Raw genomic sequence first — 26,762 nt, 5'->3', positions numbered from 1 at the left:
TTTCTACATCTAAATCAACAACGTAATTTGTCTGAGAGTCTGAGGAGGAAGATATTTCTAGTCTCTAAATGTGAACTGAAAAATGAATCAAAGACAAGTTTGAGTTTACCTACTACAGAGACAGCCGAGCTCCAGTCCTTGCTAAATCCTCAACATTTCCTCCTACCAACTGTTATCACCTTCTTATCATGAACGAGCATAATCCAGATGGATTTTCTTCAGATCATTTAATGTGCCAAAAACTGTGCACACCACTCTAATATCTACTGCTGCAGATTTCACCACTGCTGTCTCAGCTGTACAGCGGGCTTGACAGCCAGAGGTGGAACAACAACAAAAAGAAAAGCTAAATTTCTCCATGGCTTGCCAAATAAGAAGCACAACCGATAAACAGACTTTTGGAAAGTAATGAATAACTAATTTGACACAGCCTCTAAATTCCAAACACTGAGTCATGTTCCTACGATGTTTGCACCTCTGCCCAAAAGTACAATTATAAATATTGTTCGAAGACTACATTTTACTTGTGTTAGGTAATCTCCCAACAGCAGCGTATCGTGGGTTTCATTATGATAACGAGGAGGCTACTCTACTGAAAGAAAAAGTCATGGGCTCCGTACCAAGTAATATCCATCACATAAATTGCTTGTTCATGCTACTGTGGTCAAAAAGCACAGGCTGAAGGATTGATCAAAACTGTTTTTAGGAAGCCACAAACATTTCTATTAGGCTGTTACAAGAGCGAAATAGCCACGATGGGTGCTGTTTAGCCAGACTTCATTCAACTTCTGGCTGTATTATTAATCCTAAAATAAAGATAGATCATTTGTCAAATCTGCCAAGCAGTTTTGCTATTTCCCAGGCCGGTGCCTCCTTTTTCCTTCACTGACAGGCTCTTTCACAGAAGGCATTGCTCGTTTCTTTATTGCAATATACCCCAGGTTGTAAAACCGCCCAGTCCAACACCCATCTGGACATCCCGAGACTCGGTGGCTCATAGCTCACGCTTTCCAAGGGCACACTCCATTCTGTTTGCTGGACATTGTGCTGTGGGGCTTGGGGGTTTTAAACTCTGATATCCAGGTACTCTCCCGATGTATTTTCTTTTCCTCGAACTGCCTTACTTCATCTTTTTCGTTTTACTTATCAAGATAACCTACAGAAGTTACTGATAAAAGTTTAAGATGACCTTTGGTAGCCCTTTAAATGACTTTCTGACAACAAACAGTAGTTACAGTTGTCTTGAAAGCAGCTACAAAACTGATTATTAGGTCTTTTCCTCATTCATAGGATTCAGAGTAAATTTTTCATTTGTTTCTACACCTTCAAGGCTGTAAAGGTTGTGGATCCCTTTCTGAACGCTGACAGAATTACAGGCACCTGCTGCCCACCAGCAAACACACAGCAGGTCTGTTCAGGCAGCTGCAATGACCACTCTCAAAGTCTGGATACATATATCCACAGAAGAATAAGAAAACATCAAAAAGTACATATAAGGTTATTATTTTTCTTCCTTAGAAGGACAGATGATAGATTCAGTACCAAGGGAATGCAGTAACTAAAGGTGGTGTTAGCTTATGTGTAGTGCATTAGAAGAAGTATCCTCACAAGTTCATTAATTATACATAAGAGCTTTCCTGGACCAGCAGATATTTTACCATCAACGTGTATACTGGGCAAAACTAAATATCCCCTGACCTCAGCTCATTGAGAAACACATCAGCATTTTCTTAACAAATTGATTTCCCAACCACTTGTTCAGCAAGTGTAACAGCCAGCCATTTCTCAAAACATATTAACTTCACTGCTACCTGGATTACTTGCATACTCAGACACCAACTCACATCTGAGCTAAAAACCAGCATGCATATGAACAGGAGGAAAACACTCATACATTTTAATATGGTAAATATTCTCTTCTATACTATTATTCTGGTTGTTCATATAATGTCAATAGATGTGAAAAATTAAAAAAAGGAAATCCTGATCTGCTCCAAGTGTCAGTGTTTTTATCTCACAAAAGGGAATTTTGCAATCCGTAAATCTGAGTCACAGCCACATGCCAGTTCTGTTTATTACAGACGGAAAAAAAAATCATAAAACCAAACTGGATTTATTCCAGTAATTGGACTCTGGAACTAAACCAGGATTCCTGCATTATTACCATCCACTACCTGTAGCATATAGATACTGTTTTTACAACTGCTGTCTGTTTACAGCAATGTAACCAGTACAGAGACTCCACTTACAGGCAGACTTTGAGAGGAGAAATGTTGACTAATCATTTTTTTTGTTCTTCCCAGTATGCAGATAAAAAGTACCCTTTTTTTCCCTAAGGAAAGCGTTAGCATTACATAAAATATGTAACGAAGAAAAGCTCAAGACGCTCAGACTGACAAGTCTAGTCTGCCATGGTAGTCAGTCTTAAATTTGTAAGAAAAAAATGTTTTGTTCTTGAACTTGTGACCAGTAATAATCAGCAATGAAAACAGACAAATATTTACAATGTAATCAGCTTCTTGTCTTTCTATTACATCTTATTTTATCACACATAGCTAACCAGATAGTACATAACACACAAGAAACTTTGTAAAAGGTCAGGGAGGACAAAAGTAAGATTTTACAGTCACTGTGAACAGAAGTGCAGCTTAAGCGAGCATGAAGCTTCATTTATTTCAGGAAGCCTTACCATAGGTAAAGGGGCATGGCTACACAGATTATAGGTCACAGCGTATTGAGACAAAAATCATAAATGCATCAAGTAGCTCTACTGGAAGCAGCACTCTTCTAGGAAAATCTGGTAGAAGCCTGCACTGTTATGCTGATGAATGAGGCTTTAAAGGCTTAATTTACTCCAGAGTTTTAAGTGGTGACTGAGGTAAAAAAAAAAAAACGTTTGCAAAAACAAATTCAAGTGCTCTTTTAAAAATATTAATAGCAATATTAAACACAAATTTGTTATTTATGGAACATCCTAGCATGGTTGTCCACATGGAAAGAGCTGAAATTACTAGCAGCAAATAACATAATTCCTCTAAAGTCAGCATTAAAATATTACAGCTAATAGAGAGAAATGGTAATCCTATCGTGTCTGCATTTTGTGATCACTTCCTCAGCTAAGAGCTGAATAAACTGTTACAAAGAAAGCAATGGAAATACCACATGTATTTGTATGCATATATGTTTCAGTTTCAATAAACTGACAAAACATTGGGTAACAAAATCCCTTCTCTACAACAATTTGCAGATTATCTCAGTTGCTCTATAACAAGAAAAAAGGACACACTTGAATCACAAGAGCAAAAAATACACCACTGTGTCTGGTATTGTAATCACAGCATTTACTTACCCAGCTTATTGTCTGAACAACTCACTCCTAACATAAAATACACTTATATTTGACCTCAAAGCAGTAACTGTACGGCTTCTAGAGTCTGTTACTGTCAGAAAACTACTATGAAGACAGAAGTAGAAACAAACTTTTCATTTCCATTTGGAAATGCCTCCGATGAGATGAATTCCACTCACTGCTTCAAATGGACAAATAGTAAACACTTTAACCAGCAGATACACATGGGTTAGTCCCAAGCTCTAGTCTAGTCATTGGTTCTATCCAGCCTGGAGATACCTGAGCAGTATCATCATCCAAACAGACACCAGAACAATATATTAATCAAACGTTAAGATGTGGTTTCTTAAAGTTTTTTCCATCATCGCTATTTACTATAATTGCTTCGGGGAGGTATTTTAAACTTAATGCATCAAGAGTCAAAGATTAAAAAAAAAAAAAAAGCCTGAAGGTCTAATAAGACAAATAGTGTTCTTTGCCACAGATCAAGCCCCAGGCAGCAAAAAGCAAGATAGATTCAGGAAACTGAAAACTACCAAGCTCCTTAAAGGTTGCTTATGAGTACTAACACTGCAACTCTGGCCAACTCCAACAACAACAAAATTAATTCACCCTGAGCACTGATTAGTCATGTATCACAGTCAAGCAGGAACAATGGTCCTTTGCCTACAAACGTGTAAGAAACAACGTAAGTTTGCTTCTTCAAGTTATCTGCAAATCTATTGAAAATAACAGCATAAAGTCTCTCTTTTGTCCAACTGCAAAAGCAAAATATACAAGTCCGTTTTTCATTTTATATATAACTCAGAACCTGTAACAATCCTGTCCTATCTCACATTCCATCTGCGACTAAGATGTTGTGTTGTATTCCTTGGGGTAATGATATGGTTCACCCTGTCACTAGTCTGAAAGTGCCATACCGCTTTAGTTGCTTGTTTCTAATCTGTCTTCAGTCTAACCAAGACCAGAGACACGGGAGAAAAAAAGTTGGTGCAAGATAAGCAGTAGCATAAAATGCACGCACAGGGCTTTACTACATGCCTATGAGCATGCTTTTATTTTGTGGCAAATGAGACACAGAAGACTTCTCTCACCATGAGATAAGATGACTTGAACATCTTAGTATGGACAAATGCTGGTGGGACAGAGCAGCTGACGCTAACTCTGCTGGCATGCTGCAACTGTGTCGTCACTTGCACAACCACTCTCCCAGACTTCTTGTCAAAGGCATTACCCTAACAAAGTTTGCATCTGCTCCATTTTGCCATATTTAAACACCCTCTTAACAGAAGTATTTATTTTGCTAGGAAAACCAAGCACAGGCAAGATTTAAGCATGCAGTTATGACAAAAGACAAAACTAATGATTTCAAATGACTTTTTAAAATATAAAAGCTGAAGGTACCAGGGTAGGTCATCTCTGTGTGTCAAATCATAAGAGCTACTAGCCAGAGCAGGGAATTACATTTTTACATCATAACCAGCAACGCACATATGTTTTCTTCTAATTAACATCCAGTCAAGTGCATATGGTAGAAATGCAGAACATATTTGCACCAACCCAAGTAATAAGGCTTAGCGAGAAAATATATGCCCAGTTTCATCTTCCTAATGCACAAACATTTAAAAGTATGAAACATTTACTGTGAATAAAGTAGCTTATACCCCCCTTTGGCAGAGAATATTATTTTTCTTGGTGTATCCAAGTTACCACTGAAAGTCTTCCTCTGAGCCTGTAAAAGATCAGTGGACTTAAGAGAGCTATTGAAATGGGCTAGACTTTTGCATTTTGTTTAAGACACTTCAAATTTCTGTAACTGAAAAAACATATTATTGCATAGAGAGAGAAAATACAGATTAAACAGCCCACATAAATTGCCGTACCCACCTGCTACATTAAGCTTTTCGACTGCTCCTAAGCTAGGAGCAGGAGTGGTACTAGTATTGTTGGTAGAGTTTGCTCCTGTTCCATTCAGTACAAGATTTTCCACCTTGGACTCTAGCTTCCCAATGCGCTGCAAGATATTATCCAACAAGACAGCAAGCGTTTTCTTCAAATCTATGAATGAAAATGGAAGTCATATTGTTTAATAACGCAATGCACACTATCAGAACCAAAAAATAGAGACAAGAATGAGACTGAAATACACACACACAGTCAGTGCAAGTCTTTGTCATTAGTAGTTCTGTACACTAATGTTCCCTACTTTGTTGAGCCTCAGGTATAAATTTCCCTGGATGTGGAACTGGTCTTCCTATGGGTTTTATAAAGCACACTGCAACTCATATGTGCATCCTACACTTAAGGGGGAAATGTGCACCCATGTGGGTATATACACAGGAGCAAAAAATATATATATATACTTGCTTTGTAATAACAACTTGCTCAAATAACAATGAATGGCTGCATCTTATAAGCACGAACCACTTGCCTTCAGGTACTATGGTGGAACTTTGCATAGACGCACAAACACGCGCTGCCCACCTCTAATTCAGTACCTGCAAACTGCTGGTGGGTTTTGGGATGTCTTAAGCAAAACAGAAGAGCTTGACTCCAGCACAAACACATGGGGCACAAATCATTTCTATTTTGCAAAACTGCTCATTCAATCTACCAGAATCAGCTGGAGCTATCAAAATTAAGCATCAAGTAGAAAGGAAAAAAGGAGAAATCAAGGACAAAGTACTTTAATTTAAAAGCAAAGCAGGCATTAGACTTGATTGAGATATCTGGCAGGGAAGTCCTTGCCATATTCCCCGACTACTCCAATAGCAAGACCTTAATCCATATTCAAGTGCCACCAGAGGAACAGAATTTAACGCTCTGTTAGATTCTCAGTCACTTGGAAACCACAATTCCACTCCCAAAAGAGGGGACGGCTTTGGGCCAGTATGAAAACCTCCTGCATCTATTCCACCAGCATCAGGTTCTGCACTGGCACACAGTGTTGAAGTCCAACCTTTCTGTTGTATACCCAAAACACACACAAAAAAATCACCCATTTCTTTTCTTCAGTCTGTTGGCGATTGTCTCTACTTATCTGTTTGTATTATCTGTTGGATCAAAAATGGCAATTCACTTTGCATGGAAAGCAACAAACAGCAGAAGGAGTTTGCATATCATACCAAGGCCAAGGAAATGTTTCCTGATTTATTTTTTCTTTTCTAGTTCTTTTGTTCAGTTTTCTTAAAGCAACACAGACATGTTGGTAAGCTAAAAGAACTGTGGGCAACGGGGGGGGGGGGGGGGAATAGATGGCTATTAGACTACACTCTATAATTAAAGTGGCAACAAGCCAAATAAGATGAAAGAAAAAGTACTGTTCTTTGTTCGTTTACTTGTCTCATGATTAAAGAATTTGGTGTGATGAATTTACATTATTTTCCCATTTAATTACATAAAATAATTACATGTACATTGTACAATACACTTTCTGCTTTCCACAAATTTAAAATCAAACAGCTTTCTGATCTGCAATAGAAAATTCCTCCATGCACCTGAAGGGATTCATCTGCCCTAGTATCAGCTGCAGTTTTGCCATAAGAGATTCTGTGCTCCTTATTGTTTTTCTTAGGGACAGCTCAATTCTTGTGCAAATGTGAGAGTAAATAAGAGAAGGCTACTGCATTTAGAAAGCTTTTATTTTTTTCTCTTCTAATATAAAGGAGTTATATTTCTTCCATGGAGCCATAAAGAATATATTTTTCTTTGTGATTTTGTGTTTTCTTTAGTCTAAAGATCAGAATATGAAATCTTAAGTGCTAATAATAGCATGTCTTACTATAATTTTACCTATAGATGCAGTGCAATGGATAAAAGAAGCATTTATGAAAATCAAATGATTCACAGTGAGAGTCCAGAAGTCACTTAATGGGATAGTGTGCAGAAGAAAGGGAAAGTAGAGCAGGAACTTAGCATCCACAAAAACATGGTATAAAGAAGGAAAAATTCAGGAAACAATGAGGAAGAAACATAGTACACAAAGGCACATACAGAGCATCAAGACAAAAACCAGCTAAACCTTGTAATCTTTTAACCCTGCTACTGAACCCTTTTAACCCTAATACTGAAACATGGAGATAAGAGACTGCTTCCTAGAACAAAATAGCAATTGAAGGCCAGTTTGAGAAGGGGAGGGTGGAAGCAGAGATTCAAAATAATTTGTGTAAAACAACTGTTTACTGTTATAAAAATCTAATACTCATTTATATTTGGAATACGACTTTTTAAAAGAAAGTGTTTGATCCACCCGACAAGTCGATAATACAGTAGAAAGACAAAGAAAGAAAGAACACAAGCTATGCAATCAAAATTAATGAGTGACTGAAAACCTTTTGAGTGGGTAAAAGCAGCCAAATCAAGCAAATTTAGAGCCTGAACAGAGGAATCACAAAGTCTGCTCGCTAATAGCAATCAGAGGATTAAAAGAAATAAAAAGGCCAAATAGCAAGAGCAGTTGTCATGGAATAATGAACCAACTTCTACCCACTATCACTAACATTAGACATTAATGGGTTTATTTCTGAACAGCTAACCTGATAAGTTGCTATCAACAAATCGTTTGGTACGCCAAGGAAGACAGACTAACAATCTAACTCAGTTTAATGCAGCATTATTTAATATGGTGCCATTCGCTCGCCATTGCGCCTTTCCCACTAGCATTTTAAATACATATATTACCATTACTTTACATCCTTCAAAGCTCCTTAATTTGAAAACGCTTGTCTACACTTGTCTTTAAACTGCAAATTCTTCTTAGCTGTAGACCTTGAAATTTCTCCACAAGAGAAATTCTCCACTTACAGAAGTGTTACAGAGTTATTTCTCCCACCTTCAAATGCTGTTAACTTCTCCTGGGGAACTTGACCACTATTTGGCAGCAAGTCAATGTATTCCACAGCAGGACTTGGAACAGGAAATGAAAGTCACAGGCAAAAAATTGCAGGGGGAACTTAGCTTAAGGATATCCTAGCTAGGGCACGGATTCATGCAGTTACCCTTCAACTTCTGGAGAAATATATTGTTTTGCTTTATTTCTTTTTTTTTTTTCCTTCAGTTCACCTAAAATCAAGCAACCTTACAAGATAAGGGGACGTTGATAATGGTTATATATTAGAGGGTTTTTTTTAAAAAAAACCTATGCAAACAATTCGACAGCAGGGCAAGAGAGGCAACCCTTCCCCTCTGGTCAGCACTGGTGAGGCCCCACCTGGACAAGAGGCAACGGGCACCACCCAGAACACAAGAGCTTCCACCAGGAAGAACTTCTGCACTGTGCAGGTGACAGAGCGCTGGCAGAGGCTGCCCAGAGAGGTTGTGGAGTTTCCCTCCTTGGAGGTCTTCAGAAGCCACCTGGACGTGGTGCTGGATGGTCCCTACAAGGGGCTGGGACCAGGTGACCTCCAGAGGTCCCTTCCAACCTCATCTGTTCCGTGATTCTGTGAATCCTTTAGGGACCTCCATGTGCTTGGAGATATTCAATCCAAATATTTATCTAGCACCACTATTTTGCTTGTGTTGCTCTGTAAGATTAAAATAGCAGTGTGGATCAAAGCGAAGTCACAGATGAGTAGAAGTTACTGAGGAACTGAAGAATAGGGAATGCTTGTTATTTAAGCACCAAAGCAATATAATTGTTAGCTGTGTCAGGGATGACAATATCAGCCTTACAGAAAAGCACTGTCTTACAAACTTCCCCCCCCCTTTTTTTTTAAAGAGGAAAAGTGGTAACAGAAATAAGAAGACATCCCAGCATGATATTTTCATTATATGCACCAAAGAGAAAAAAAGTGCAGCTTTGATCTGCTGCACTCTAATCTTCATTCTTTTTTAAGCCTACAAAAAGCAGATTATTTTCTACAGCAGAATATTAAGACAAACATAAAAAGAAACAAATCCAGATGACTAATTAGCAATTAAGTATCCAGGTAGTCTGAAAGTGCACAGGTAAGTAGGAAAGAAAGTGAGCTTAAAAATCAATCTGGTTGTATCAGATTGAAAAGGGACCTCACCTCACTTGAAATTAAATTATATTTTTTTCCGTAACGTTTTCTGGTAATACGCACCATGAATTTCTTTCTTTCATGCTTTCACACATACACACAAACTGAACTGCCATGTGGTATGAAATGGAGGAGGGGAAGCATTACAACCCACTATGCAGAAATAACCGCCAGACAAAGCACTGAAACTCATGAAAGAAAGTTCTCTACCCTGAGGTAAATATGACATATTCAAGCTTAAATTTAAGCTTAGGCCACATACATAATCTTAAATGTTAGGTAAATTGACTGGACACAGAAGTGCAATGGAAAAGAGGAAAAATAAACATTGCAGGTTTCCGCTTTATCGCTGAGGCAAGTTATTTTTCCAAAAGGATTTCTTTTTTTTATCACTGACATGTAAACTGAAAAGCTTCCCAAGGTTCTCAAGAACAGCAAAACCACACATTTTTTTAAATCAAGTTCTAACAAATAACCTGAGGCATAACAGACACTGTTACTAGATGGATGTAGTAAAAAAAAATAATAAAAAAATTAGCTGATAACTTCATTTCCAAGTGACTGGAAATTTAAATTTTGTCCCATTTCATAACTTACAAGTAAAGAACGTTCTCTCCATCTGTGCAGAAAACCTACAGTATAAAGTATTGTCAACTGAGCAGCATTAGGAAGTACAATGTTTGGACAACTTAGAAAAACCCTTTATCAGATTATCACATAATCTAGGACACATGCTTACCGTATGCTGTCACTGTTCCGACATAAGGCCCATCAACCACATTTTTATTTTCTTCAGCTAATGCTTTGATGTATCTTTTGCTGAGATCCAAAATTTGCTCACGCAGGACTGAACTGCTTTCGTGCTGTGTTTGCTGCTGAATAGTAAAATGTAGAAGCATCATTCCCCAAATAAAACCAAAAGTCACCAGAAAAAAGCCAAGTTTCTGAGAGGACAGCTTCCATGGAGAGAATGCCATGATTCCCAACAGCTTCTCACAGAGTTACTACAAAGGTTCCTAAAGCATGAAGCCAAAGAGCAAGTTCATGGTCCGGGTATATACAGATCACAGAGCAGGACTCAATCTTATTCCGACTCCTTAGTCAACGTATATCTGTATCTCAGTTCCATCCTGCAAGAGGAAAGAAAAGTAGCAAGGTTAACACAAAATATTAGAAATTTTTACCAGCTTTATTAGGTCTACATTGTAACTAGTACAAAATAAGAGTAGACAATATGCTTTCTTTCGGTAAATGTTTAGTTTGTACATATCAATATTGCACTATATTAGAGCACAAGCAAGCCAAGAAAAGCACTGGAAAAAGAACAAAGAAAGTGATGCGCCTGAGCAGGTGGAGAATACCTCTCAGTACCTGGATCAAATTCAATGCTTGAAGCTGTTTCCAAGCTGAATTTCAAGGTAAGGCTGCTTTAACATTTTTTATTTTTTTTCCCCGTGTGCGTACACAAAACTTTGGGATGTTGCCAATGCAGTAATTTAAGACAATTCTTAACATAATTCAGTTCTCAGAAAACAAGTAATTTTAGCTGGCAGTGACACTGTTAGGAGTTCCTGGCAAGAGCTATGGCATATGGCTAGATAGATGATCAGGAAATCAGACTCCCTCAGGGGTAAAGAGCAAAAAAAAAAGAAGTCTACATTATTTAAACCAATCCACTCTCCTGGCTTACATTGCAAGGAGTCAGGAGGCTGGAATAATCTCTTCTTGCTCCTGTGTGGCCTCTGCCATGCATCATTACTCCTTATTCATAAAACGTAGTCCAATGAGTTTGCACTTTGCAACTAAATTCAACACACGTCCCTCTGAATGCTACAACACGTCTTTTGTATATAAAAATTAATATTCTCGGAGCCTTTCCCACACTAAGGAAAAAAGTTGGCTAACTGCCTTCAAGACAAACAGTAGGACCATCTTTTCATGGTAAACTCAAAAATAAAACCTGGCATAAGCTATCCAAAGGCAAGAAGAGCTCTGTGATGAGGGCTAGAGGCAGGGTCCTTAGCATAAAACCCTACAAGAGAAGAAAGGTAATTAAAAGGTAATTAAGTGTAAGCTATCATGTTAAAACATGGATTTGGTAAAATGCGATCCTTTTAACTTCATAATGCTCCCAGACAGGATTAGAAAACAATGTTCCCTTCCATTCTGCACTTGCACAGATAATGCAGATGTTACTCTCATTTAATAGGATAATTACACAGATGCCTGCTAGCAGTACTCTGCTTTTGTGAAAATTCCCTTTAGATCTTCCCCTTTCAGTTCAGCTAGCAGCTCTGCAGAGGGACAGAAATACCCTCGGACTGCCTGACTTCCACCAGGACTTCTGCGTGCGTTTATTGATTACCACTGCCTGTGGAAGTGCGTTACACAGAACTAGAAGCAGAAGAGGAGTAACCGTACCGTGCGTCTTTGCTGCTAAAAGAACAATTTGAAGCCATCTGTTGCTTAAGGAAGAATGGTGCAGAAAAATGAATCATGAGTTCACGGAAAAAGATTACAAAGGATTAATGCTGCTCTTCATAAACTTAAGTGATTTTTTCAAGAAACAGCAGAGGGAAGTTTCACTTCTTCTGGTTTATTTAGCTATAGTCTTGGGATACTCTTGGGCTGACTGAAAAGTAGAATACTGTTATTTCACTAAAAATTGAATGCTTTACTAATTCTCTTGCCATATCTGGTGTGAAAAAAATATAGAGAATTGTTGTTTAAAACAACATTGCAATTTTAAAATGAAATATCTAATATCCAACATGAATTCCCTCAGTGACTTAGTTTCAGATAAGAATTGACAGCGTCCTCTATAGCAATAAGATCTGTGGTTATAACAGTCAATATTTTGTTCCCAATTATCAGTTTTATGCCACGAAGGAAATATTGAACAAGAAGGTAAAGCTACCACCACCCTTGTTTTAACAGACAAGTGCTAACAATTTTTTATGAGCAGCTGTTTAGGAACAACACACAGAACATTAAAAATAGCAATTACAAAAAAAATGCAGGTATCCCACAATTCTATTTATTTTAAGTTCTAGAAGAAAACCAAGGATGATTATAAACATGTGTCTAACCTATGAGCATTACCTACTTAAATACAGCTGTTGACTTCTTTATTCTGTTCATCAGCAAACAGAAAAAGAGCCTTAAACACACCCCCAGATTGTAAGAAGGCAGTCAGGAAATATGAAAGCTTTTCCATAAGAAAGAATGACCATACATTGGCAGCTGGAAGAATGGTCTCCATGATTTCAAGTGATCAAAGAAAAAAAAATCAGCTCTTACAACACCAGTAAAACAGAGAAACTACTCCCCACATCCAGCCCTATTTTTCCTGCCATTAAAGCGATTCCAGTGAGTAGCACCGAGATGATCAGGCAGTATTTGCACAGCTCATCAACTTACAGCACTGCTGGTGGGCAGGAAGACTTTCAGAGCACACAGGACAAGACTCTGGGCGTCAGGCTCCTTCCGTGGCTGGGCTGCACGCCTGCACTGGCTTTGGTGTACATTTAATCCTAGCTTTGATAGATGCTGATGACTACAACACGGGCAGTGACTGCCACGTACTTATAACGACGCACTACATGGTGTCTAAAAGGACAACGGTCAGAAGACATCAAGGGATAGGTAAAGCGCATAAAGACAGAAATATCACAGAGATGTTCCCACGTTGCTGTTCTGGCAGGAAATTAATGACTGAAGTGAGCCACAGGTGAAGTTATAAACGCATGTGTGCCCATCATAACTGCTCATGGACTTTGGCCGTGCCTGCTGACTAGTTATCTCTCTGCCCATATCAAGTAAGCCAATGCCAAGCTTAAGGTGGCAGCTTATTTCCCTATTCCCCACCTCCCCTTTAAAAGTTTCCTGAAAGGAGCTCATGCTCTTAACTACTCCGACCTAACCTGTTCTCCAAAGTGCACAACAGTAGGCAGTACCTGAAGAGGATCTGGAAACAGTTTTGTACATGCCTCTGCAGAACGTGGGACTGCACCCCCTTCCTTAGAAAGAGGTGCTCTCACTCTAAGACGACTCTTGAAATACTTCCAGCAGCCCTCTCGGAACTGGCTATGTCATAGTTGTGAAGTTGTATGGGAAACGGTTAGGAAGATGACTCCTCCCGACTTCCTGAGAGCACCTATTGTACCAAAACTAAAAGTCGAGTGTGAAAAACAGGGTGAAAGTGAAAAAACATACCAGGCAAATCAAAAAAAAAAAACACAACTCATAAAGAATGGCTTTGTTTTGTTCTTCCTCATATTCAACTCCAGCCAGTCAAGTCTCACCACAACTGAATCCACACACACACACACTTTTTTGTTTGTTCTTTTTTTTTTTTTCTTTTAGTCGCTGACCATCTTCAGGGCACCAAGCAGAGGGCAGATGGCAGGCACAGCGAAAGGCTCACTCCACATCTGCTTCGCCGCTGAGGGCGGCACGCTGCCCTCCTAGCCTGGCGGGGTCATAGAAGCACAGGAAGAAAGCTGCAGCCTCAGGACCCACTGAGAGCTTCCACCAGCTGCCTTTTGTTTGTTCTTCCAAGAGGTAAGTTCCGCAATAAAACATTTCACAAGACTTCAGGAGAAACCCGATATCAGACTAACTCCCAGCACCAACCTGGTGGTTTCCCTGATGAGAGGACAGATACGGCCAGATCATTTAGTCTGCTGATTCCAACCAACAACTAATCACTTAATTTACTTCAACTGTTAAGGTCATACATTTAAACCGCCTCAAAAATAAATCCTCCTCATTCAGCTGGGATCAGTCCTGTAACAGACAAGATTCACAAGATCTGAAAGGAGCAGAAGCACGCTAGCAAAGCCTGCAATGTTAACCCAAGTAGGCAAACGCAAGGTCCAGGCGAGGTTTCCAGCTCACTGAAGTTGCACACATCCTCTACATACCTCAAAGAGGACGCCAGCATATCATGGAAGGAAAGGTAGCTGAAAATTCATGCAACTATCCCAGCCTTGTCTAGTAACCAATGTTTACGCATGCTTTTAGTAGGGATACAATTTAAGTTCCTTAGTATATAAAAGAATGCATAAAAACATTTCCTCGTCTGAACTATGGAGCCTGAGTTTTGTTCATCTTCCTACTGCTCAACTTTATTTTCAGCAATGCTCCTGCCAGCTGGTTCTTTCCTTCTAGCTGACAGATGTCACTGCTTCTCCTCTCTCACCCCCCATCCACAGCTGAAAGGGCACCGCACGCTGCTCCTGAAGCGGCAATTTGGGATGCGACACCACGAAGTGAGAAAAGCAGAACAACACCGGGGCACAACAGGAGAAGCAGGCCAGATGGACTGAGGGAGAGTAAGAGTGTAAATACTCTGAGTTTGTTTTTTAGACTTGGGGGGCATGTTTGCTTTCACGCATATATATGTGTGTGTGTGTAGTAGAAATTGGCAGGAGGTGGTGGGCAGAAAGTTGAAGGAGAGGAATTGATAAGATGCCATAAAAAAGTAAATTTGCATCTTGAGCAAGCAGCTTGCCTGCACTTTCAAAAATAAATTTCTCCACTTAGAAACAGTTTGGGTGGCAACTCAACCAGCATTTCCCCATGTGGGCCTGTGATTTCACAGAGCACTCCAAAATGTTTCCAATTTTCTACCCAGCACATCATTTTCTGCAGTTTAGTCCTACATAATATAAATTGTCATTCTTCTTCTCATGTTGTTTGCTTACCTTGGTATTTCAGGGAGGAAAGACAAAAAAAGAGGAATGTTTACACAGAAGTGATTACAATGGCAAATCTCCCCGCAAACACATAGTAAACCAGAGCCAAGATAGAAGAGAAGGATACAGGACACTTTCTCCAGGGTGCAAGAAGTCTGTTTTTCCCAAAACTGTGCAGAAGGATCAATCTATGTGCTTCAGCCATCACGCATCCTATCACAGCCATTACTCTTTACTGTTTCACATTTAGCACTCACTGCTAAGTACCATCCTCCAGTACCCTACCTAAAACCCTCTCAGAACTAGTTATACAAATATTTTATATTGCACAAACAATTTTCCAAACGTTTTCTGATAAATAAGATACACCTCGTATCTTCTTATACTGCTTAATTCAACATTTTACTGTACCTGCTGTGGCTTTAAAGAACTCAAAGGACTTTTAATAGATCAGAGAACATTTTTGTTTTACGTGAAGATGCACACCAGTTTAGGCACGTTTGGAGCACGGACTGGCTAGAGCAAAGAGAACTACACCAAAATACAGTTGATAAACAGACCAATGAAAGAATGCCGCTCAGACAGTTGACCTACAGATCAAAATTTCTTTAGTATCAATACCAAAGAAGCTCAGAACTGAAGCATTTACATGGAAGAAAGATGTGACAAGGAATTTTGTGTGATCCCATTGTTTTTAACCCACATGGACTAAAAAAAGGGAAAAAAGGCTACAAGAAAATCCTTAGAGATTGAAATTCTTATGGTTCAAAGAATTCTTATGGACTAAAGACATTCCGGACAATGAATTTAAGGTTATAACGAAAACCTATCCCAATCTTTTAATAACAGTGCTTAGAGATCAAAAACCTGAATTAATTTTAGGACTAGGAATAGGAAGACTTCCTCAAACTTCATAAAACCAGAAATATCCCTGACCTTGAACAAAATAAATTTAAATGTTTGCAGCCATTTACAGGCAAATTGCAGGGTATATTAATAACATTTATCTTGTCATTGCATTAAAAAAAGGTTCCCAAAATATAATTTTCTCACTGAAAAATGACATTTGGGGATGTCAGCATGGTGATCAAGAGATTAGGAAATAGTTATTTTTTGTTATATTTAGAAGGAAGTAACTTAAAAAAAGAGACTGAGAGCCCCAGTCATTCTAAGACTTAGAAAATATCCCTAAAATCAACAAAAAAGTATGCATGAGTCACATTTTCTTGCCTTCAAGAGTCCCTCATAACTCAGCAGATGAACCTTAAGTCACTTCATTAATTTTAATGAATTTAAGGAATAGGAATCACGCACAAGAAATTTTCTAATGTGGACACAAGTACATACCTTTTTGCCTTCCCCTCTTTGCATCTACCCAAAGGTGACATCCAACTCAGTCCAAGCCTAACACGCGACATCCTTGTACGCCATTCTCAAACTTACAGTTGAATTATGACCGCTGAGAGGCAGAATGCTGGCACTTGCTGAGAAACACGGTCTCACACTTTTTAGATCACCTGGAAATTCTCCAAGACTATGAGCGAAATGCCTTTGGTTATTACATAGCAGTCCTGTGTGTGCAGCTTGGGCTCGGGGAATTCTCTCCCGCCTCCCTAAGTCAGAGAGTACAACTAAAGCTGGAGGAGCTAACAAAAATTGCTTTGAATTTATTCAGAAAATATTTTAAATGAAAAATGGAATTGAATTCAGCTGATAATCAAAGCACCCAAATTACTTCGCACTCTGGGAACTAATGTTTATTACAGAAAAATTGAATCCGTTAGCTCATTTCACGCATCAGGCAGATACTCCAGGCCCCAGTCTCTCCCACCGCTATTAACCACAACTCAGCCTGTTACATCACATCTTGCGGTCTGTCCAAGAGAAAAACAAGCAGCTCTCAACAGCAGCCCTGTCCAGCTCACAGAGGAAAGTCAAAAAGTGCTTTGTATTCAGCAAGAAAGCTCGCATCTATGTAGATGCCCAACTACCATCTCTCGTCAACTTGATGGCCAACACGCTCTGGCAATTGTGCTAGACCCCATGCAGACAGCTGAGAAAGTTCAAGATTTAAGGAAAGATCCAAACATGTTCATGCTTACTACATCTTATTGGAAAAGTTTTAGACTACAGAAGATGCTTAAAGAATCATCTCTGTAAGAAAATTAACTTACTTCAATTTCTTATCATTGGCTGGGGATGCTGGATAATCAAAACATGAAAGACATTCTTATTAAATTGGGTTTCAATAAATTGCAGCTACAGGATTATACATTCAAGCTTTCTATGCAGGTCACACCAAGACAAAAAGACAGGAGAATCAAGTTAAAATAGAGAAAAAGTAGAAAGAAACGCATAGGAAATTAATGTGCACGCTATTGAGCAAGTGCGTATCAGATCATAGATTGTTTTTTTTTCCCTTAGCTGAACATTAAATAAGTCTTCAGAAATATTTATTTCTTGTTGCTTTAGAACACGTTGAACCTGGGTCAAAGTATAACATCTCTTCCTACAGATTTGTTCTTGGCAAGCATTTTGAACACACTCCAATTTATGTGGTTAGACAAATGGTTGAAAATACGAGCTGCATCTCCAAAGCACAGAATTTAATGGAATTAAAGTTTTAACAGTCACCCATTTGGAAGCAACAGTGCTGTTGATTATTCCGTTGCTCTGGTTTCTGTATTTAAGGCCTTTATTATGGGAAAAGATTAGATATGAAACAAATTGCAATCTCATTTCAAAGTTAGTAAAACAGCAAAACATTCTAACACATACCCCATACCTCCTGTGTATATCCTGTTTATAAGCATTGGTATTTACCAAGTGCTGACACAATTACATAAGCACTCAAAATTAAAGCTGCTAATGGTTCTTATTTCTCTTTCTAAGTAACAACAGTTTGGAGCAGAGAGATCAGCTCTACTTAGCACTAAAAGGCAGTCTATCCCATCCTAGCTGATGAGGGACTGTAGCATTGCTCAGTCAGCAACAGCACCAGGGCTACAAAGCTTGGTTTTTTGTTAAACTGTAATGTCGTACCAGAAACATTGCAATCCCACTATCAAAATGTTTAAAGGGGCACACGTGTAGGTCTGCACACATCCCAAAAGCCCAGTTAGAAACCTACAGTCACACAAGACAGAGCTTTCCAGTTATCTGTGAGATGTAATGAACTATACAAGCTTCCTCTGCAAAAATACGAGCTCTACTTCACATTGTGTAGGGCACAAAACTTAAGAACTATTTTAAGTAGGTGGAAAACAGCCTCCCTTTTTCCAACATCCCTAGACAGCTGTAGAACAGCTTGTACTGGCAAACTCAGAGGAATATTTCAGCTGTGGCCCTTACAGAACTAAGTGAAAAAAAATTAAATGCAGAAAACAGCCAGCGCAGTCAAGCAGCGTAAGGCAAGTAAATCTGTATTATTGCTTTGTTGCTGTCTCAAATTTAGACTACTGCCAGGCAGGGAGAGGGGGAGGGAGAGGACACGCATACGCGTGCACACACAGAGGAAATAATTTTAAGAAGTCCTAGCAAGCAACACAGGTTTCTAAGCTGCTATTCTGCATAACAGAGCATTTCGGGAGCCTACTGGTACATAAGGACAGATGCAGAACCCGCAAGGCTCTTTGTTGCTTAGAGCCCATCGTTAACAACACATCTTTTTTAGCCTCTCTCACTCCCAAGTTTTCAGGTCCTTTGGATAGCGCCCATCTATTATTACTTGAGAAAGCTATTTTGCCTGATGGTTCTGGTCCACAGCACGATGATGCTTTGGGTAATGAACTTTCTTCAAAGCCTCAATGCTTTTTATAAATCATCTAAATTACTGGAAAGGCATCCTTTCCAGCATGTTTTGCTGAGGCTGTTGTCAATACTCTCATTCAAAGTTTGGTAGCAAGAGTAGCTTCATTTGCAGTGCTGAAAGCAAACCTTTATTCCTTCTGCAGCGCAGTTCCAAAGCAAATGTTAATATCTTGGCAAATTTAATTATTTACAGTATCAAATGCTTTCATTTCAGAGTCATCATGGATTTGCTCTTCCTCCTCAAAGAACGTAGTTAGAACTTACACAAGACATTTTCTCACTGAAGTTAGCCTGAAATGAACCAGGAAGGAAAGCCTGAAGCCTGCCTTTACCAGACAAAATCACACCTCAGGTGTCAAAATCTCGATTTACGTTAGCAAGTACCACAACAGAACAGGAGCGGATCTGCAAAATAAAGTGATAGGTTTAGAGGAGCTGACATCCACACCACGTGTGTGTGTTAATATTGGGGGGGACAGCGCTGTGGGTTGTACCTAGTCCTCTTAATGAGGAATCGCTAACAGCTCGAGGACATTCGGTGCATTCCTGGAATATCTTCACTAAAGGGGAATCCCATTTGTAATCTCCGAGAATACTCCACGATACAAGCCACAGTGTTCTTAGCAGGGTTATTACTTCACTTCTAAAAGCTTCTCGTTCAAACCTGTGTTTGGAAACAACCTGAACTACTCTGAACTACCAAACTCATTCATATCATAGATATTCACCACAGGAATTGCCAAGAAAATAAACTCATGAATCAACTACCTGCAGTTACTCCCTCAAGTAACAAAACACTTAGTAACTTTAAAGGCCAAAACAAAGGGATACAAAAAGCTATGCCTTTACTCAGGTACATTTTGGTTACAAAATGGCTCACAGCTGCAGATTTACTAAGGCAGAACCTGCTTCAAACCAGAATTCAGCTTATGACTGAATGAGCTGCAACTGTATCAAAAGGGTTACCTGAATTCCTGCAGCATGCTGAAGCTGCCCAGATCACACACTGGCCGATTTACGGCCAGGTAACCATTGTAACAACATGCAAATACTTCAAAAATGAAGTTGCAGTTTAAGTTTTCTGTATTTTTCATCATCTCTTTGGATTCCATGTCTTCCCTTGCGGTGCTAGCACGGGTCTTCTGAGCCTGCTGCTAATTTACACCAACTTGCACCAAGTGTAACAAGCAGTCCCACAGTAATTCCATTTGATTCTGAAGTTATTAGGGAGAAAAATTAGATGACTGGAAGAGCCTTGTTTCAGTGGAAAATTAGAGCAGAAAAATCAAAGGGGCATAAATTTTGTATTCCTATTTTCAGTATAACAGGTCAGAGATAATAATATGAGCAATAGAACAGAAGGTGAGACCTTCCTTTTAATTATGAGTAAGACTTTGAAAATATCATCAGCAATTCATTGACACAGCAATCGATGCAGTTACAGAGTAACGGATACAGGGAGAAAGAGAGAACATGAGTAAGAAAGGTAAGAAAGGGAAAAAAACCTTGAAAATCTGAGAAAAAATCACTACAATAAAGACTGAAGTATTAGGCTAGTCAAGAAAGTGAAAGGTGACACAGGGAGAAGGAAAACAAATGCTCCAAATGAGGAGATGAGGCAACAAAACACTTCAGTGCAAGTCAAAGTAAACCGAACATACCATAAGCAGATGAAAAGGCACTAGCAGAAGTGACCTGAAAAGACAAGGGCTTAAACTGAACACACTGGGTGATACAGGAGAAAACAAAACCAACAAAAGCAAACACAGCAAACCACCAAGTGTTATTAAATCAACATTATGACTGAGATGCCAACAGATGAAAAGGAGATTACAGGGGCAACTACTGATGTATAACTAATAAAGTCCCACACACAAACGGGTCGGTAAATATCAATGAAGGAAACAGTTTCCTCACGGTGTTACTGGCGCTTCCTGATACACTTAAAAGTTGGCAGAGCTTTCACCTTGAGTGAGGAATAGGCAGACCTGCTCATTTCTGAGAAAGCCACAGCCAGTGATTACCTTCTGTAAGTAAATTCTCCAAGATAAGGGGATACTCCCTCAGTATTAACGTTCTTCAGTACTGCTACCCGTATTGATGGATCAACTTAACAAAAAAAAATTTCATATGGTCAGATGTCAGTTTACACCATGAGGATCTGGTCCTTAGTGTGTAAATAAGGTCTGCTCCATTACATGTATGTACGTTCACAAGTGTAAGTTTTTCTACAGTTCTCTGTGGCCACCAGGGCCAAGACAGAACATTACCTTCTCACGAGACATCATGGGTCTGTATTAAGGTCGCTGCCCAGGTAGCAAGGCGATGCTGGATGCAAACAGTAGGAAATAGAGCTAGAGGCACTGCAAGAACATATTCAAGATTTACATGCAGGATTATGAAAAAATTAGTACAAATTGCATATTAGCATTTACATCTCAGAAACCACAAGGTTTAGTGTCACAGTAATTAATTAAATTGGTGAACATGACCTCCTTCCATGCGGTCAAGTAACAATTTAGAGTTCCTCTAAACTTACGTTTTTCAAAAACTGTAAGCAGCGCTTCCAAATGTTCCAAAGCAGCCACTCTCTTCAAAACACTATGTACAAACTTATGCAGGCAGAGATGCTCAGAAACGCTGCATATCCACACCTCTAACCACAGGTGACAGAAGAGGCACTACTGAACATCCTTTAGAGACTTCAGCAACTGCCAGTAGCTGTTCCCCACGGTTTCTGAGAAGGAACCCCTCTCACCGGTCTGACAACAAGTAATTTGGTATGTCTAGTGATACTGAGTTCAGACTACTAGTCAGGGGTTCTCACAAGAGTGTCAAGGGTTCTGATACTGTTACATCTAAATACAGTCAAAAAATAACGTGCTTTTAAACCCAGCCTTGCCCAAATTTGTAGTTTAGAAGTAAAAAACGAAGTTTTCTGCAGGAGTCAGCTGGCCAGGCTGTTTCAGTTACTAGAACACCACCATCCTATGCACGACTCTCACAGTTCATATACATCCATTTGTTCAAGCTCTCAAATTTTCCTTTGATAACAAAATCTGCTTTCTGGTTAGTAAACATATTTCACCACAAGCAGCAAAGCGTTCGTATCTCGTACTGGGACTGATCTATACCATTATGTTTTAACAGGTGGCTGCGTAGTGAGTGTCAAGCTAAGAAACACTTATTTGCATAACATCCTTTCTGCACTTTTATATAAGCACAAACCAAGAAGCACATCCTGTTAAAGAAAAGGATGATTTTGGTGCGTATCAGATTGTTCCGATTTCTTTATCAAGTACGATTTACATATCTCACCCTTCCCTCTTCCCCTTTGCATATGAACTTCAAACTCCAAACCCAACAAAAAAGCAACCCACCAAACACCTGGCTTAGAGATGCAACAAGTTTTGTGGGACCAGCTGAAAGTACAAGGCTTGTTTGTTAGGGCTGCTACTCACGGAGCTTCAGCCACAGCTCTACTTTGGAACCCAAAGCGGCAAAAGCTATCTCCTCGCGCCATTTCTTCATCAACAAATGGAAGCACACGGAGGATTATAAACCAGAGATAGCTTCCATCCGCTTGACCAACAGAAAATATTCTATCCAAACATGTGTGTGTCATTGGCCATAGTTGTTTTCCAGCATACAAACTCAATCCTTGCAGCTGGCTTGCAGCGTGCCCGGTACTGACTGCAGCAGCTCCTTGGGATTTATGACCACGACGCAGAGGTCACTGAAGTTAAGAAGGAAGGGCTTGTTGGGCCCTCACACGGGTAGAGTTCCACTTGCAATACTGACTGGGGCAGCTTAACAGAGCAACTGACTGTATGTGCACCCAAATAAATATTTTCTGTACCTCGGTGTCAATCTAGGTAATACAGAAAGGCAGAGTGTCCTTTGTTGGCCTCCCTCACTTTGCAGTAGAGCAGAAAATCTGGACCACCAAGTCTGACTGGCTTGGATTTCCCAGTACTAGGAGGAAGACATACACATTATGCAGAACACAAAAGCCCACAAAAATCCCCTTGCAGCTCCACTCAGGTTCAACAGCTAGGGCACAAATCACACAGAAACCCCCTGAAGCTGGGCACTTCCACGGCGGGGTGCTTCAAGAGCACCACATCCATCCTTCTCCTAGCACGTCCCGTGCTCCTTTGTGATCTCTCCCCCTGTCCACAAGGAGGAAATCCTCCAGCCTTAGACCACCTTCCCCACTGCCCCCTTCCCTTGGCTGTAGAATGGCACAAAAGGGACAGGGAAGCACAGAAAGTGTTGAAGGCAAACATTGCAAATAACATCAATGGGAAAATTTGGAACCAATGCCCTGAAATTTCCTCCTGCTGACTTCCTCCAAGTACCAGTCTGCGCATAGCACCCCTTCAATTATTTCCTGTTACTAACTGCACCATGCTTCCCTCGCATTATGGCCTAGGTCCTTGATGTTTTCAATTAAAACAGAACGAAAACCCAGTTTTTCTGCATGATAATGAAAAAATAACCTAGCAGATAAGCTTTTTCTCCCAATTTAATAGACATTTCAGTCTTTTGAGGAGATGGAGAGAATTATTACTCCAATTTTCTACACTCTCAAAACAAAATCCAATATAACACCAGTTTCTTTTAAAAAGAGTTATAATGGTATTTCTCATCATTTAGCTTTTGAGCATTATAATGCACTAGATATAAAACTAAAAGCATCTCATTCTCCACTGAAGGTAGGCTCTCTAGGCAACTATCAACAAGCAAACAGAACCATTTTCATCACTTTGGAAAAAGAAGTTTAGTGGGGGGAAAAAAGCATGAGGAGTATTTTGACAAATATGCACAACATGAGAAGTAATTTTCACCTAAGTGCACAGAGATCTAAAAAACCACACAGGACTTTTTGTAAAATGTGTTTTGCTAAAGTACAGAAGCAAACCACATTCAAGACTGCATGATAATGAAAAGATAACCTGTCAGATAGCATTTTTCCCCACTTTAGTTGGTAATTCAGTCTTTTTAGGGAATAGGGAGAAAAAAGATGAGTTTGAAGGACAAAGGTAGGAACCAAAACTACCCAAGATCTAACGTTAGCAGTGGGTGAAGGATAAATGCCTAGAAAATAATTCATGCGCATAACTGAAGTGACATTGCAAACACCGCAAGCAAATAAACATCAGGGAGATTTGAAATGCAAACCAGCAAGCCTTAGGAAAGTGTCAGCAAAAACAGTAACAAAAAGCTCTCCACACTGTAGCCAACTCCAAGGAAAGAGTTTTGAGAGAACAAGAACAAATAGTTTTCAAAAAAGAGAAAGGGACCAAGACATCCCACTTTTTTTCCCCCAAGAACCTTGACAAGAATTCATTTTTGAAGCGAACATTTGCATAACAACAAAAAGGGTCACCCACTGCATTCCATTTATTTTAAATAAAAATGTATTCCCTAACATTCCTTACTTCTCCTCCTCCACTGAAATCGTTCGATTTCAACATGGCAAGCAAATTCCAGACGATCAGGTTTGGAAAGTCAAATGAAGTGCCTGTTGTGCAGTTTTTCAAGAGGAGCAAACCAAACGGGACTGCCTAAAACACAACCAATGAACAAAAGGGGCTGACTGAGGCCGCGTAGAGAAGCAGCAACACCAAGGTTTCAGTGGACTGTGTAATCTTATGCACCACTCCCAATGAAAAAAAAAAAAGAATTAAAAGAAACTAAAGGAATAATAAAGGCTGTAGGAAGACACGGCTGGTTACAAGTTGCGTTGGAACAGATAATCCATTCGCCTGATCTAAACATCCGATGGAAGCAGAAGGAAGAAATCAGCTTGTCTAACAGCATTGTTAAAGATGTGGTACTGAAGAGGTTTGGAGCAAACATACAAGATAAAGGACACAGCACAAAACTCCCTATATGTACACACAACGGAGGGACAAGTAGGAACAGTTATCTAACCACCACACCACTCTCCCCTATTACATTTCAGATCTTACAAATTGGCAGCTTGCAGGATGAGTAAATACTGAAATGTCACCTAAAAGGGTGGAAATGATTAGGTGAGACAATAACCAGGTTGATCCTACCACCTACCATCTGTTGGCGATAGCGCTATTTGTAGCTGTAAGCACGAAGAACGTGCAAACATTTTCTTAGAAGAAAATTTCCGAAGTCGTGAAAAGTCCCAATTCCTCTGAAACACAAAAACCCCACGAGCTTGATCACATTTTTCATGTCAAGTTGTAATTCATGTCTGTGTATTTCTGTCTGGAAAGCTAAATTTGAGATATGTAAATGGATCAAACTGTACAACAGTGTAGCTTGTAGAGCATAACGAAAGGTGGAAGGGAAAGAAAGGAAAGACGCACAACTGTTATTTCCTAGCCAAGAAGTGGCTGGATTTCACCAGAATACACCGGTGAACGTGTCATATTGTACATGCAAGGTTTTTAGCATTAGCCTCACCCCTCCAGACTAGTATTACCGCATTACAGCAAATCCTCCATACGGATTAGGAGTCTTGGGTTTGTCATCTGACAGCATCAAGGACAAGACAAGTCCTGTCCCCAGCAGCCGAGCCCTGTAAATGCAGAGGGTGCAAGCGGATGGACTGGCAAGACAAGGAACGAGCAGGAAGAAGTCATGCCAACAAGACGGGCGGTCTTATTGCGTTTTTTTTCTGTAGACATCACAACAAAGTAGAGTTTGGGGGAGATAAAAATAAATAAATAAATAGTGTCCACATTCAGTTTGGGAGAAGAACGTGGTTTCAAGAACATGAAATCTGACTTCTTAGTTTAATGGAGGCTTACTGTTCAATACAGGAATTACAAGTAAGAATATATCATTACCCCAAAAATACTCATTTACGGTTTTTATTATTAAATACAAAAGCCGTGTTATTCTCCACATTTAATCATTATGACTATTAATAGATGAGAATAAACTCTGAATCTCTGCCAAGGCCAACGTTTTCCATTACTATAAAAGTATGAAAGTGCAAGTAACACACATACAGAAAAATAAGCATTTTTGTCAGACAGTCATGCCAGGTGACTGTCACTAAAAATGCAAAGAATTTGTTAACGGATTCTACTTTTTTTTCTGTTACAAAGAATTTTTTTCTCAAAGAGGTGTAACTATGGAAGTTTGTTTTCTTTTAAAGAAAAAGAAGTTTTCATTTATTAAGAACTTTTAAAGCAGAGAAAGTTCTTTGCCTGAATTTTAATGTATCATGTAGGTTCAATTATCCCACAGAAATCCTTTGTTTTATGCAAAGTATTGTCCTTGAAAGTTTTTGTCTCTACTATTTAGCCCACACCATCAGGATTTCTTATAATTAACCAATAATTATAAGGCAAGCCCTACAGAACTCCCCTTAATTACGGCTACTGTCAACAGCAGAGCAAAAATCAAGAATGTTAAAGACATCTCAAAGATGCAGAGAGGCATCTAAGAGATTTAAGAACACACCCAAAAGCACAATTTCCACTGCACTTAATGAGGCTCCCAAAGGTATCTGCACACTTTTTAGAAACCAGCCTCTAAGGATGTGTCTGAGCACACTTCGCACCTGTAGCTCTCATCAACATCATCTTGGCATTGTGGGCTTTTGGCACCTCGGGAAATGCCTACACATTTAAGTCACTTCTGATTATCTCCATCTGTGCACTTTTATTCTTGTATAAAAGTATCTCATCTCTGTTTATAGTTTAAACCACAAGCCTGGACCTAGGGCTCACACGTGGAGACAGGAACACTAACAGCAATTTATAGAAGGGTTGGAGGGAGGGCTGAATTTTTCACCACCAGCTTTTTCTTTTTATTTTGTTCCAGAAGGACTTCTTTTCAGGCTTTTTCAATATTAAAAAAAAAAAAAAAAGAAGAATTTATTTAGGATTTGGTATATATTTTCTACTG

General features: G+C 39.4%; 1 protein-coding gene across 2 annotated transcripts in view; it reads right to left on the bottom strand.

Annotated features, from left to right (window-relative positions):
- MGAT5 (alpha-1,6-mannosylglycoprotein 6-beta-N-acetylglucosaminyltransferase) overlaps positions 1 to 26,762 on the bottom strand; it is a 119,331-nt gene that overhangs the window by 66,116 nt on the left and 26,453 nt on the right. The window contains exons 1-3 of one of the 2 annotated variants that reach the window (XM_080600756.1): positions 21,131 to 21,150; positions 10,091 to 10,481; positions 5,237 to 5,407 (exon numbers count right to left, since the gene is read on the bottom strand). In XM_080600756.1, coding sequence (XP_080456882.1) covers positions 5,237 to 5,407; positions 10,091 to 10,328 — 409 coding nt within the window. In that variant the 5' untranslated portion in view covers positions 10,329 to 10,481; positions 21,131 to 21,150. Of the gene's footprint in view, positions 1 to 5,236; positions 5,408 to 10,090; positions 10,482 to 21,130; positions 21,151 to 26,762 lie in introns of those variants that run through there. The other variant, XM_080600755.1, reaches the window with a different exon arrangement.

The sequence above is a fragment of the Anser brachyrhynchus genome (assembly GCF_964034855.1).
Source record: "Anser brachyrhynchus genome assembly, chromosome: 7".
Lineage (NCBI taxonomy): Eukaryota > Metazoa > Chordata > Aves > Anseriformes > Anatidae > Anser > Anser brachyrhynchus.
This window is presented reverse-complemented; position numbering and strand designations above follow the sequence as displayed.